Here is a 14,712-nt window from a genome sequence, read left to right on the forward strand (position 1 = left end):
GCTGGATCATATGGTAATTTCTGTTTTTTAGTTTTCTGAGACCCTCCATACTGTTTTCCACAGTGGCTATGCCAACTTACATTCCCACCAACAGTGTAGGAGAGGTCCCTTTTCTCCACACCCTCTCCAGCATTTGTGTTTGTAGACTTTTTATTGATGGTCATTCTGACCCTCTGTGAAGTGGTACCTCATTGTAGTTTTGATTTGCATAAAAATCAGTGTATTGAGTCACTTTTTCTGTTTCATTAACTGGTAGGTGTCACTGGTATCCTGCCCTTTAGATTAGATGTAGTTAGGGAAACTCAGGGGATTTGAACTCATGTTCTGAGTTTCTTTTCTTTTCTTTTTTTTGAAGAAAATAAGAGTATGCTGTGACACATGCTCTGTTTTTGCAGATTATTATATCACCTCCCACCCCAACCTATTCCCATTTATTATTTAACGAACTGGATATGCAAAGGCAGGGAAGAAGTATGTATGAAGTAAGATCCCAAATCAGTCAACTGAAATGGTTCACGAAGAGAAGACTTTCCAAAGAGAGACAAAAATATACCCTCCCTCAAATAATCTTGATACTCTCCCCCATACGGAAGAAAAGTCAGCATTACTGGAAAAACATACATTTATCCTTACTTAATCTTACTCTATGCTCTTTCAATCTTTAGATCTTAAAAGAGCTTTAGATCTAAAAAGAGCTTTAGATCTTAAAAAGGTGAGGAGCAAGTCTTAGATTAATATCGAAGTGCGAAAAACAAATTTAGATTTGGGCCCCACTTTAGGTTCTAGAGTCCCACCCCCATCCAATCAGGGTACGTCCCCGCTGTTATCCTGGTTGTTTAAAAGCAAGCGGTTTAAAAAATCTCAAATCCTGCCCTTTGTGTTGGCTGCCTCGGAGTTGCCCCTTCGCAGACTAGCGATTTAGGATAGAAAACGCGGCGGTGGTGGCCCACCCCAGCGGGCTCCGGAGCCTGAGCCCCCGGGACGCGCCCTCCGCCCCGTCCTCCAAGCCGGGCCGGGGCCCCAGGCCCCTCGCCAGCGCCCCCTCCCCGCGCGCTGCGGCGGGTGCTCCCGAGCGCCCCGCCTGACGCTGCAGCTGGGCCGGCGATTCGCCATTGGATTAAAAATAGCAGCGTCCCCTTCACCCGCCAGCCCAGGCCCGGGGTGCCCGCTCCCGCCCTGCGGCCGGCTCTGCCCGCCCGTCCCGGCTCGGCTCCCGTCGCCCGCGCAGCCCGCCGCCGCCGCCGCCGCGGTGGGCAGACCCAGCGCTCCGCTCCGCTGGGCTCGAGTGCGCGCCGCGGCCATGCAGCGCCGGGGCGCCCTGTTCGGTATGCCGGGCGGCAGCGGCAGCAGGAAGATGGCTGCAGGAGACATCGGCGAGCTGCTAGTGCCCCACATGCCCACGATCCGTGTGCCCAGGTCCGGGGACAGGGTCTACAAGAACGAGTGCGCCTTCTCCTACGACTCCCCGGTAAGTGAGGCTCGGCGGCGGGACGGCGCCTCGGGGGAGGTCGCGGTGCCCGCGGCCTGGGGCGGCCGTGAGCCGCCGAACTCGGCCGCACGTGAAGCGCGGGGTAGGGGGGAGAAGATGCGCGGTGGCAGCCCGGGACCGGCTCCTCCGGGCTCCAGAGTTGGCTCGGGGGCAGGGCAGTTCGGCAGACACTTAAGGAGTGCCTACTGGGTGCCCGGCGGCGTTGGATTCCCCAGGGCTGCTGCAGCCGAAGCCCGGGGCGGCCGGGGTGGTTTGCTCCGCCAGCCTTCTTAGGCTGCCAGGACCCCAATTCCTAGCAGCGGTTCCAAAGCCCCGCCACCGTTTGAAAGATAGATAGAGTCGAAGAGTTCCCTAATCTTAACTGTGCGTTGCAGATGGTTTGCGTTCTCTTTGGGGCGAGCGCGGAGCGCGGAGGGCGAGATTGATTCACCCTGGATGCACGCAGTCCTTCTCTTTCTGGGACCGTTTGCTTTGCTCAGGGATTCCCACTCTTGGACTGTTCTGCTTTCCTCTCTCCACTTTAAATTACTCCCCACTCCTTTTCTTTCCGTCAGAACATCGGAAGAAACCTTCGGGTGCTTCCACTGGGGCAGCAGAAATCGAGGGTCTGTTGGATTGTTAAGGTTTCCCGAATCTTCTCTTTCCCTCCTAAACGAGTCACTTTGAGTGAAATGCACCAGTATAAATTATTAAAAGTTCAGTCGCGAGTCGTGACCTCAGAGACTGGCGGGGGAAGTCGAGACGCACTACCGCCGTCCTCCCGGCGCTGTTGGTGTGTTTTTCACCAGGTTGTATGTGTATGTGTGAGAAGGAAAAAGGAGGGTGAACTGTCCTTTTCGGGAGTCAAAATGGGCTTCAAAGTGACTCAGCTGTCTGGCGTTTATCATGTCTTTTTGAGGACCAGGTTATTTTTATCCACCCACTTTAGAGCTCATGTGTCACTCGGCAGATCTCAATGCAAAAGGGAGGTTTCTGGATTGGAGGCGCCGAGGCAGGTTTCACAACAATAGCCTAACACAGTTTATTCATATTATGTTTTGTTGGATGAAAAAAAAAAAAGCCAGATAAATGGCACATGTTCCAAAGTATCCTTATTATCTTGTGAGTTGCTTTCGGCTGATTTCCAAGGCTTTTTGTTTTGTACACAGTGGAGTTGCAGAATTTGTATCCTTTCTGTGATATTTTTCTTTTATGCTAATAAAAGATCGTTTGGGAGATAAAAGTCTCATTTATTTGCTCATTGCTTCTTTTTTCTTTTAAAAAGGTGTGTAGTGTGAAATGTAATGGTTACATTTATTACTTAGAGGCTTGTGATCACACTCCTTAGTGTGTCTGTCAGCAGTGTCATTGTATCCACAAAGTATCTGAAAAATGTCATTTTCAGATTTTGTGTCTAGTGTTGAGCAGGTTTCCACTAATAGCTTCTAAAGGTGGAGAAGAATGACCCTAATTAACTTAAGTAATCGAAGATTGTGAATGCCATGGGGAAAGTAGCCCCTAGGATAATACAACATGTAAAGTGGGTAAAACCGCTTTCTCTTTTTTTAAACTGGGTTACTGTTCAGATTCTTCTTACAAACTTTGTTACTGAAAGTCTCTACTGTATTTTATAGTGTATGGTAGGAGTGAAGAAAAAAAGCTGATTATTTTACTCACTTTCACAAATAGTTATTGGAAGCTTACTGTGTGCCAAACACTATTCTAGAAGTATCTTGTCCAGTGTAAACTGATTTCATTCATGTCGAAGTAGTTCCTTGGGGAAGACTGGGCTTATTTACAAGGCCGATGAATCAGTATATTTCTTTATCTATGTTTCAAGGGAGGAAGAGAAAGAAGATTTTATAACAAGCTATATTAAAGTACAGTGCATGATAGTTCGAGACCTTTCCCTATGGTACTTATTTAACACTTCACCATGAATCTCATAAGGGTTCTAGAGCACCCACTATGTGCCCGCTGTTACGTGCATGGTTATAAGAACCATACGGAGCAAAATTCACTGGTGCCAAACAGCAGAGGCTTTAATCCACCACTGCGCTAAGACCGTGGTAGAGAGAGGACCAAAATCATCTGAGTGGAAAGAATAGTTATCCTTGCATTGGATACTTTTGAAAATGGTCATAAATAAGGATGATTAGAAATAAATAGAACAACATTCTAGGCCACGTAAACTATATGTGCAAACCCAAAGTGTGAATATTTTCTTTTTATTTTCTAATAATGTATTTGGAAGAAAAAGACTGATTTGATAAGCAGTGAGGTCAGAACCAGGTAGAATAGAAGATGGGGGCCTTGAATGCCAAGAACAGGATCTTGAATTTCATGCGGTCAGTCATGGCAAGCTCCTGTGAGTAATGTGGTTTAAAGGGGTGTTAGAGGAAGACTGAACTGATACATTTTTATTTTGCGTCTCCCATGTCTAAGGTGTGGTGTGACCACTGTTGCTATTCTTCACCTTCGTGGTGTGAAGTGGGACAGCGTGACAACTCATTTCGGTGCCCCTCTCCTTCTTTTCTTCCCACTTGCTAGGGATTTGCACAGAGCAGATGCCCAGTAACAGGTATTTTGGAATGAGTGAGAATTTGTCTTTTCACCTACCAATTTGGTCCACTGTCTCACCATGACCAGTAAGGTTCACCTCTCCAGTACTTGGTTCATCTTGCAGGCTCTGTAATGGGACCTTCCTGGAAAGGGGGGCTTCGTGTTCCCAGCTGCTGGCCGAGCATCTGGTATATGTACCAGGAACTCAATGAATGTCTAGGAAACATACAAATTATCTGTGGTTATGGGTTATGAAAATGGTAAGGATACACCACATGGGAAACACTGGGAAAGGAATCTTGTGGGATTCTCATGTAGAAAGTGGGACTTTGTTGTGGGGGACAGATGTGAAAGAAAGAGCTGGACTGGCAGGGTTGAATTCCAGCTCTGTCACCCAGCTTTGTAACTTCTCTGTGTCCCAGTTTCTCCAGTCTGCAAAATGAAGACGATAATAGATCCTACCTCATGGGGATGTTTTGTGGATTAAATAAATATATGTGCCTGGCCAATTAGTAATTGCTATAGGAAGAAATGGGGCTTCCCTGGTGGTTCAGATGGTAACGAATCTGCCTGCAATGCAAGGGATCTGGGTTCAATTGCTGGGTCAGGAAGATCCCCTGGCGAAGGGAATGGCAACCCATTTCAATATTCTTGCCTGGACAATTCCATGGACAGAGGAGCCTGGTGGGCTACATACAGTCCATAGGGGCGCAAAGAATCAGATATGACTAAAAGCTACTAACACTTTCACTTTCACAGGAAGAAAAGAAAGAGATAAGAAGTTGTAAGCCCAAGTGTTTGATTGTCAGGGGTTATGTAGAAAGTTTGATGTAGTTAAATGGGGGACATTGGTTCATACTTATGCTCACAACCTTCATGAACTACCATGTAAAATCTCTCTCCTCCTTAGTCTTTGAGCCCCACCTTCATCGGAATATACCGGGTCCCACCTCTCCCCCCTTTCTAGGTTGCCAGCTCTGGGAAGTCCAGACTCTGGGTCTTCAACCTGTGGAGACTTTCTTCCTTTTCTAGGACCACTTTCCTCTCTTGGTAATCTTTCAAAGCTCTTTCTCAGCCCTTTCCTTCTGCTTTAGACTTCTTGCTTTCCTCTGAAGCCTACATTACTTAGGGTCTGTGTTGTACAACACAGCAGTTAGAGTGTCTTATATAGTTTGCCATAATTTTATTTCTTTTTACCCAGTTAACTGGTAGTTTTAAAGCATCTACCAGGTGCAAAGCCTTGTCCCGATCACTAGGTAGGAGAGGAGCAGGGCCACAGGGCTGGCTGCTAATTATGCCCCCGCCCCACCTATGTGGGTGTGGGGAGCTGAGCTTCCGTCCTGTCTCAGCTGGGGTCAATTGAAGACTGAGAAAAAAAGCTTTGGCCTAGGCCTTTTATTTTGGGAAGGTATCCCAGGGAACAGGAGGGGAAGAACGTCCAAAGAAATAGGGACAAAGGGAAGGAAGGAAAGCCAAACGAAGGTGAGTTACTGGGCCCATGCTCCCCACCAGGACTCTGGAGAACTATCAGTGCCCCTCAGCATTGCCTTCCCGCCCCGGGACCCAGAAGAAGAGAGTGTTTATCCACTGGCTCCTGTGGCCGGTTGGCCAAGGGTGTGCCCCAGGGCTGAAACATTTGGATCCTTCTAGGCTTGTGTTTGTGCCTGGGAGGCTAAGCAGGCTCCCTGCAGGCTTGCTGAGACCAACAGCCTCTGAGAATCGAGAGATCCCAGTGCAGCAACGAGGCTAGGACTGTCAGGCCACTTGCTACTGTGAGCAGGGGCACACACCCCAAAAATGGCTGTGAGACCAGCTTAAGCCCTGTCCCCCTCACCTCTTCTTACCTTCCAGTGTCAACACTATTTTGTAAAAAGGAGCTCTTCCCCCATTCTCCAAAGTTCTGAGATCTCTTAGTGATGTTGAGAGGTCACTGTTGGTTCTCTGCCTTCCTTGGGAGTCTTTGCAAATCTCTGGGAGCCTCAGTTTGGTAGTTGCTGGTGTAGATATTCATCGGGAAAGGCTTTGAGATCCTCTCCTTGTAGGAAAATTTCATATTAGGGGCTCAGTAAATTCTTCTGTGATTTACGGTAAGAAATGTATATTTGATTTTTGTTCCTATTCTTGGCACAGAGCTCCTAAAACTCTTGGGATTTCCTAAATGATAAGAGCCATGAAGGTGTCTTTCATTATTCTTAACAATCTCCTTTCAGCCACACCTGAGTTTGTATCAGAGGCTTTTGGAAAGCCCCTGGTTGCCAGGGAAACCACCCTAGTGATTAGAAGGTTGAAACTATCAGCCCCTCCTCATCTCCTGGGTTGTTGTTCAGTCACTCAGATATGTCCAACTCTTTGCGACACCGTGGACTGTAGCCTGCCAGGCTCCTCTGTCTGTGGGATTTTCCAGGCAGTAATACTGGAGTGGGTTGCCTTCTCCAGGGGATCTTCCCCACCCAGGGATTGAACCTGTGTCTCCCTTTATATTGAGCCACCTGGGAAGCTTTTCCCTCCTGGAAGGGGAGAGGAACTGTAGATTGGCGTAATCAACAGTGGCCAGTGGTGCAGTCATTCTCACCTGTCTGATGAAGACAGCAGCAACAAAAATCCCTGAACTCGGGTTGGAGGGTGCTGAGGGTCACAGAACTCCACACGCCTTTCCCCCTGCCCTGCCTATCACTTCTTCTGGTTGCTCATTGATATCCTTTGACATCCTTTGTAATAAGCTGATAATCCTGTAAGTAAATTGTTTTCCTGAGTTCTGTGGGCCTCTCTAGCAAATTAATTGAACCTGAGAAGGGCTTCGTGGGATACTATTTATAGCCCGTTCTTCAGAAGCACGGGTGATAACCCAGGCTTCCCATTGGTGGTTAAGATTTGGGGGGGGGGGGGCGCAGGGGGAAGCAGCCTCTTGGGGCTGAGTCTTTAATGTGCGGACTGTGATGGTAACTCCAGGTAAATAGTGTCAGTGTGTGTTCGTCACTCAGTCGGGTCCGACTCTTTGCAACCCCATGGACTGTAGCCCACCAGGCTCCTTAACTGAGTTAAATTCTGGGGCACTTGGTGCCTATGGAGAGAGGGAGAATTGCTTCCTGTGGGAGAAACACCCTCTCCCCATGGCCCCCCCTCCCCCCACATTTGGTGGCCAGAAGGGAAGTATTCTGTAAGTAGAGGAGGAACATACTTCTGTCTTTACTTCCTTCTCCCAGTATTTGTGGATTTGCCTAGTACTACCTCAGACATTGCTAATAATAGTAAAGACAGCTAATATTTGTACAGAGCACTCACTGGTTCTCAACCTGTGCTTCCTGGACGAGCAGCACCAGTAAGTCCTGGGAACCTGTAACCATGACAATTCTTGAGTCCCTTCTCAGACCACTGAAGCAGACACTCAGGGGATTGGGGGTCTAGCAAGCCTGATTTGAATAGGCTTTCCAGGTGATTCTGAGGCATGCCATAGTTTGAGAGTCAGTGACAGGGCATTTACTAGGTGCCTGGCAGCATTCTAGGCATGTGTTTATTCATATGTTAACTCATGTAATCCTCAAAACAACCTCATGCTGTGTGTTATCATCATTTTGCAGATGAGGAAACTGAAGCACAAAAATCGCACAAAATATTAAGTGGCAGACCTGAGATTTGAATCCAGGTTACCTGGCTCTAGAATCTCTTTTTGTTCTTTATTTATACCACTTTAACCATGTTAATTGTACAATTCAGTGCTGTAAGTACATTCACATTGCCGTGCAACCATTATCACCATCCACTTCCGGAACTTCTTTATCATCCCAAACTGAGACTCTGTACCCATGAAGCAATAACTTTCCATCCCCCACTACCTCCATCTTGTGGGTTGCCACTGTTCTATTTTCTGTCTCTGAATTTGCACATTCTAGATACCACATGTAACTGGGATCACAGAGTATTTGTCCTTTTGTGTCCAGTTTATTTCACTTTGTATATTTTCAGGGTTCCTCCATGTTGCAATATGTGTCAGAATTTCCTGAGAGGGAATGATATTCTGTATTTGGTATAGGCCACATTTTGTGTATCCATTCATCTGTGGATGGACATCTGGGTGGTTTCTACCTTTTGAGGATCATGAATAAAGCTGCTGTGATCAGTGATATACAAGTATCTGTCTGAATCCCTGTAGAAATGGTTCTTTTTACTGTTGTGCTATGTATGCAGCCTTCTGGGCAATACTACTTGCCTTTATGGGGCTTACTTGTTTCCAAGGGGGAGAAATAATTTAGGATCTATGTGGAAAGATCCTCCTTCTAATGGATAAACAGATATAAGATAGTAAAGCAAAATTTAGAAATTTATACATTTTTTTCCCCTCTTTGAAGGTGTAAACTTTAAGTATAATTGGTTTCACATATCGAAAGTTCCCTTCTGGGCTTTCCTGTGACTCAGTGGTAAAGAATCTGCCTTCTGATGTAGGATACACAGGATTGGTCCCTGGTTGTGGAACATCACACATGCTGTGGAACAGCTAAACCCATGTGCCACAACTATTCAGCCAATGCTCTAGAGCCTATGCTTCACAACAAGAGAAGCTGCTGGAGGGAGAGATCTGCATGCTGCAACTAGAGAAAAGCCTGCCTGAAGACCCTGCACAGCCAAAAATAAATAAAGTTATTTAAACAAACAAAAAAGTTCCCTTCTAAAAGCAACTAACTAAAAAGTTGTTTTACAGTAAGAATTTTCAAGCTTTTTGGACCCTTTATTCTTAAACATTTTTGAGGACTTCAAAGAGCTTTTGTGTGGTTTCCTTCTATTGATATTTACTATGTTAGAAATTAAGACAGAAAAACTTAAAACAACTTCCATTCGATTAACTGTTAAAGTGATGATGTCATCAGATGACATATAGACTCTGAGAAATGCTCGTGAAAAAAGACAAGTTCATTATGAAAATAGTTTTGACCTCCCAGGTCCCTTGAAGGGTCTTGGGGCATCACAGGGTCTCTAGACCATACTTTGAAAACCAAAGTTCTAGAGTTTAGGCAGGAAAAGTACAGCTGGTTACTCCAGTGACTTATTCTGCCTGCACTGTGGTTTTTGTAGATTCACTTTTTCACATTTGTGGTGATCAAATAACTTGTTAATCTTAGCTCAACCATAATATCATATTCTACAGGCTCATTCTTTTTAAAGCAAATTAAAACTTACAGATTTTGACTCTTTGAAAACTGCAACTATTAATATTTGGACCTGGACATTGTTGGTTCTTTCAGAGAAGAGAATTCTTCATTCTGTTGCCTGTAAGTTTTATTGTAGGGTCATCTGGCTGGGCTATTTCTTTGGGGAACCTTGTATTGTTGTATCCTGATTTTTTTTTTCCTTTGACCACTGGTTAGGAGTCTTTTGTTATCGCTTGTCTGGAAACTGAAGATCTATCTGCGAGGACTCAGGGAGCTAAGCAGAAGAGGATGAGGGTGGTCTCAGCATCTGGATGTTGAATACAGCTATTTCATATACTGTCTCCCAGTTCTCAACCCTATCCTTGTTTTGATCCCCATCCTTGATGGCAGGATTCTGATTTTGGTTCTGCCAGAGAGATCTGGAAGGTGAAAGAGAAGAAGCTACTATTGCTATTGCACATGGCAGATGTGAGTGTGTCCTTCTGGGACTCGTGGGGACATCAGTCATGGGGGGGAGCTGGGATCATTTGTGCAGTTTCTTGTGATGTTTGTATGTTTTGATTTCCTGAACTTGAGTGGTGGTTTCTCTGGCCTTGGCTCTTATAGCTCTTCTCGTGATTTTGTCTCTCTATTTCCCTGTGTTAAATCCCTTCCTGCCTGAAATACCTAGAATAGCTTGTATTTTCTGACCAATTCTGGACTGATACACGTACATGATACATACATTTTTAAGTCTCTGTGTATTGTGGCACCCCTATTTTTAACTGAACCCGTTGTCCCACAGACTTGCATTCTGTTTTTTACCTGCTTTAGAGAATAAATCAGTAGTTCACTAGTGTGGGAGGACACAACTGCACGACTGCAACAACAGTGTGGGGAGGGACTTCTTGGAATGGAGAAGGAGTCTAGGGCCCTGAGTGTTACCTCCACAACTTTTCCTCTTTAACTCCTTTTCACCCTAATTTCAGAGTAAGCTGGAGTTGTTGTTCAGTCGCTAAGTTGTGTCCAACTCTTTGTGATCCCATGGACTGCACCAAGCTCCTCTGTCCTCCACTATCTCCTGGAGTTTGCTTTAATTCATGTCCATTGAGTTGGTGATGTCATCTAACCATCTCATCCTCTGTCACCCCCTTCTTCTGCCTTCAATCTTTCCCAGCATTAGGGTCTTTTCCAGTGAGTCAGCTCTTCACAGCAGGTGGCCAAAGTATTACAGCATTAGCATCTGTCCTTTCAATGAATATTCAGGGTTGATTTCCTTTAGGATCTGGTTTAATCTCCTTGCTGTTCAAAGGACTCTCAAGAGTCTTCACCAGCACCACCATTCAAAAAGCAATTCTTCAGCGCTCAACCTTCTGTATGGTCCAACTCTCATATCCATGCATGACTACTGGAAAAACCATAGCTTTAACTATATGGACCTTTGTTAGCAAAGTAATGTCTCTGCTTTTTTATATGTCTAGGTTTCCGAGGAGCAAGTATCTTTTAATTTCATGGCTGCTGTCACCATCTGCTGTGATTTGGGAGCCCAAGAAGACAAAATCTGTCACTGTTTCTACTTTTTCACCTTCTATTTATCATGAAATAATGGGACCTGGTGCCATGATCTTAGTTTTTTTTTGTTGTTGATCTTAGTTTTTTGAATATTGAGTTTCAAGCCAGCTTTTTTACTCTCCTCTTTCACCCTCATCAAGAGACTCTTTAGTTCCTTTTCACTTTCTGCCATTAGAGTGGTATTATATGCATATCTGAGGTTCTTGATATTTCTCCTGGCAATCTTGATTCCAGCTTTTGATTCATCCAGTCCAGCATTTTGCGTGATGTACTCTGCATGTAAGTTAAATAAACAGGGTGACAATATACAGCCTTGTCATACTCCTTTTCCAATTTTGAACCAGTTAGTTGTTCCATGTCCAGTTCTAGTTATCTAGAGCCTTTTGGAAATTCTGGGGTGTAAATCAGATTGGATCTTGTCTTCCCTCTTGTAAGCCTAGGGTTCGGCTTTGTCAGCTCATCTTAGTCTTTAGCGCTTATCCACCTGCAGTCCAGTTTCCAGATTTTGTGGTTTGTTTTAAAATATCACTTAAATGTTCTTTTATTTGGGTTTCAGAAAGGAGCGAAATTGACGCATGTGCGTGGTCAGCCCTTTGTACCCTAGAATCCTACTTTTCTCATTTAATAATCAAGAAGTCACTTGCCATCTCTTTTTGTCTGCGGTTAATTACATTTAAAGTTGTATCAGTTTTAGAGCCCTGGTATGCAAGAGATGATGCTGATCCTGTCAGGAAACCTTTTGGGAAAGTTTGTGTTCTCAGCTCATGTTGAACCTGGTTACCTGTGCAACTCTGAATTCTCATTTCACTCTCCTGCATTCTTCTTCCTGTTGATGGAGCTTGGTTCAAGTGCTGCAGTTCAGGCTGGGGGATGTACCTGGTCATCCACTCTGCTCCCTCTCCCTCTCTGTCTTTTTAAACAGTTGTGTAAACACTCACAACATAAAATTTACCATCTTAACCATTTTAAGTGTATACTTCAGTGGTATAAAGTTGATTCCCATGGTTGTGCAGCCATCACCACTACCCGTCTCTAGAATGCCTTTCATTTTGCAGAACTGACACTCTGTCTCAATTAAACAGTAATTCCGCATTCCTCCTTCTTCCCAGCCCCTGGCAAGCACCATCCTATCTCCTCTCTCTCTGAGTTTGACTGTTCTAGGTATCTTACATAAGTGGATTTATCCTTTTGTGACTGGCTTATTTCACTTACCTTGTCTTTAAGGTTCATGTATGTTGTAGCATGTGTCAAAATTTCCTTCCCTTTTAAAGCTGAATAATATTGCATGTATATAGACCAGTTCAGTCGCTCAGTTGTGTTCGACTCTTTGTGACCCCATGAACCACAGCACGCCAGGCCTCCCTGTCCATCACCAACTCCCGGAGTTTACCCAAACTCATGTCCATTGAGTCGGTGATGCCATCCAACCATCTCATCCTCTGTCGTCCCCTTCTCCTCCTGCCCTCAGTCTTTCCCAGCATCAGGGTCTTTTCCAATGAGTCAACTCTTCGCATCAGGTGGCCAAAGTATTGGAGTTTCAGCTTCAACATCAGTCCTTCCAATGAACACCCAGGACTGATCTCCTTTAGGATGGACTGGTTGGATCTCCTTGCAGTCCAGGGGATACTCCAGTCTTCTCCAACACCACAGTTCAAAAGCATCAATTCTTAGGTGCTCAGCTTTTTTTTTTTTTTTACAGTCCAACTCTCACATCCATACATGACTACTGGAAAAACCATAGCCTTGACTAGACGGACCTTTGTTGACAAAGTAATGTCTCTGCTTTTTAATATGCTGTCTGGGTTGGTCATAACTTTCCTTCAAAGGAGTAAGCATCTTTTAATTTCATGTATATAGACCACATTTTGTTTATCCATTCAACTGTCAATGGACACTTGGGTGGCTTCCTCCTTTTGGCTATTTGGATAATGTTGTTGTGGATATAGTGTATTCCTCTCTCTTTTATGTCACTTCTCATTAGTGATGGGGTTCCAGCTTGGCCTTCTCTCTCTTACACTGCCAAGGCTCAGGTTCTCGTCACTTCTTGCCTAGACTCCTGCAGAAGCTTCTTAACTAACTTCCTTACCTTCCTTCCACCTGTCACATTGCATTCCCAGTTGTTTCTCTAAAACATGGGTCTTGTCACATCATTTCCCTGCCTAGGAATTTTCAACCACATTAATCTAAACAAGTAATAGTAAACAAGTCAGTTTATCTAACTTTCCTTGCTCGTGTTGTCTCTTAGCACCTGCCTACTGCCTGCATTCCCTTTGGCCTTAAGGACTTTTTCTTCAGATGCTCCATGCTTTCATTCCTCTGCACGTTGGCCTGGACTCTTCCCTTAGCTTGGAATGTCTTCTCCCAGCCCCTCACCCCCAGCACCCCACTGATCCCTAAAACCCAGCTCAGGTATTTTCCTGGGGTGTTCTGCACACCCCCACCCCCAAGCTGGGCTAGAGACTTATTGTCCATCTCTATCATGGTTGAGGTGCTGATTGTTGAAGATACAGAGTCACTGAGATCTTAGAGAATTAAAGGGAAAAGAGTAGACGACCGAGGGAATTGACGGGTGGTCCAGTGGTTAGAACTTGGTGTTTTCACTGCCTGGGTTCAATCCCTGGTACAGAACTAAGATCCTGTAAGCTAAGCGACACAGCCAAAAAAATAATAGTAGAGATCATAAAGCTGTGCCATTTTGTGAACCTGTGCCAGCAAAGCTGTATCTTTTGTTTTTATATTTTTTAAAAATTATAAGCATACATTTTAGAATAAAACATGTTCTCAAAAGTAACCAATGCTGTATTTTTATTTTGTCATATTGTCTGGAAAGTTATAAGCTTGAAAAGTGAGGGAAAGGTGTTGCAGGTACTTGCTGAGTGTTCTGTGTATTGTGATACTAGGTGCTGCAGGGTTTTGGTGAAAGTGATCACACATGGTGATCTTGGGGAGATGACACGAGAGCTGGTTTCTGTGAACATCGCCCAGGCCTCCGTGCTGCTGCTCATGTTCAGTGTTGTGGGTGATCAGCCCAGGACGACCCTTGTCCCCACCCTTGTTCCAGGGGAGATGTGAACAAGAGCACCTATTTTTGGAGCTGGAACCACAGGACAGGGCAGTAATGACAAGCATTTGATGAATCTGAACTTGCCTCCAAACTAGAGATGTTGCTTAATGTACAAAAGAATATGTGCTTCCTGCAGTAAGATTAAAAATAAAAGATTTTGTTTTGTGTCAGTTAGCAAGGACTCTTACTTATTTAGAGCCCCCTATGCTCCCAGTGCTATAGTGGAGGTGTGAGTATTAGGAGATAAACAGAGGACTGCAGGAAAAGAGGGTATGACCTGGATCTTCCTATCATAGTGGAGTGTCTGTAATGAGTCAAATACCACATGAGGTACTTCTATACACACCACCTCATTTAATTACAATAATAACTGACTTATAAATGACAGTTACTGTTGTTGTCCCATTTTACAGAAGAGGAAGCTGAGAGTCAGGGAGGTTTGGTAGCATGTTCAAAGACTTGTGTGTGACAGAGATGGGATGTCAGCCCTGATGCGTCTTGAGGTTAGACCCTGAAGCACTGTTAGGATATTCAGGTTGTGAACAGTGTGGCCCTGAGTGGAGATCTCAGGCACAGGAGGAGTAGGTAAAGACTGGAAGAGTTATTGGCCTGGACAGTCAGGTGGGATCTGAAGAGGTGGCATTTTGGAGCAGGGGAGACAAGGTGTGGAGGTGGGACCAAGCTTGGTGTGTGTGAGAGAGCCTTCACTGGCTAATGGGAGAGGATTACTGGGGAGACTGGAAGGCAAGGCTGACATCTCTGTGGGTGATGAAGGAGATTGTCTTGATAAGATTAGACTAGACGAGCAGGCCGGTTAAGAGCAAGGGAACAGCATGAGGCCATGTGACTGTTCTGGAAATGAGGAATTGGTTGGAAAGTGAGGAGACTTTGAATAGTAATTCCCAGGGGTTTCTTGTAATATC

General features: G+C 45.0%; 1 protein-coding gene across 2 annotated transcripts in view; it reads left to right on the plus strand.

The window, feature by feature from the left end:
- Positions 1 to 1,261: 1,261 nt before the first annotated feature.
- Positions 1,262 to 14,712, plus strand: part of USP13 (ubiquitin specific peptidase 13) — a 135,041-nt gene continuing 121,590 nt past the window's right edge. For both annotated transcript variants that reach the window (XM_061166635.1, XM_061166636.1), the window contains exon 1: positions 1,262 to 1,468. In XM_061166635.1, coding sequence (XP_061022618.1) covers positions 1,301 to 1,468 — 168 coding nt within the window. In that variant the 5' untranslated portion in view covers positions 1,262 to 1,300. The remainder of the gene's footprint in view (positions 1,469 to 14,712) is intronic.

This window comes from Dama dama, chromosome 19 (genome assembly GCF_033118175.1).
Source record: "Dama dama isolate Ldn47 chromosome 19, ASM3311817v1, whole genome shotgun sequence".
Taxonomy (NCBI): Eukaryota; Metazoa; Chordata; class Mammalia; order Artiodactyla; family Cervidae; genus Dama; species Dama dama.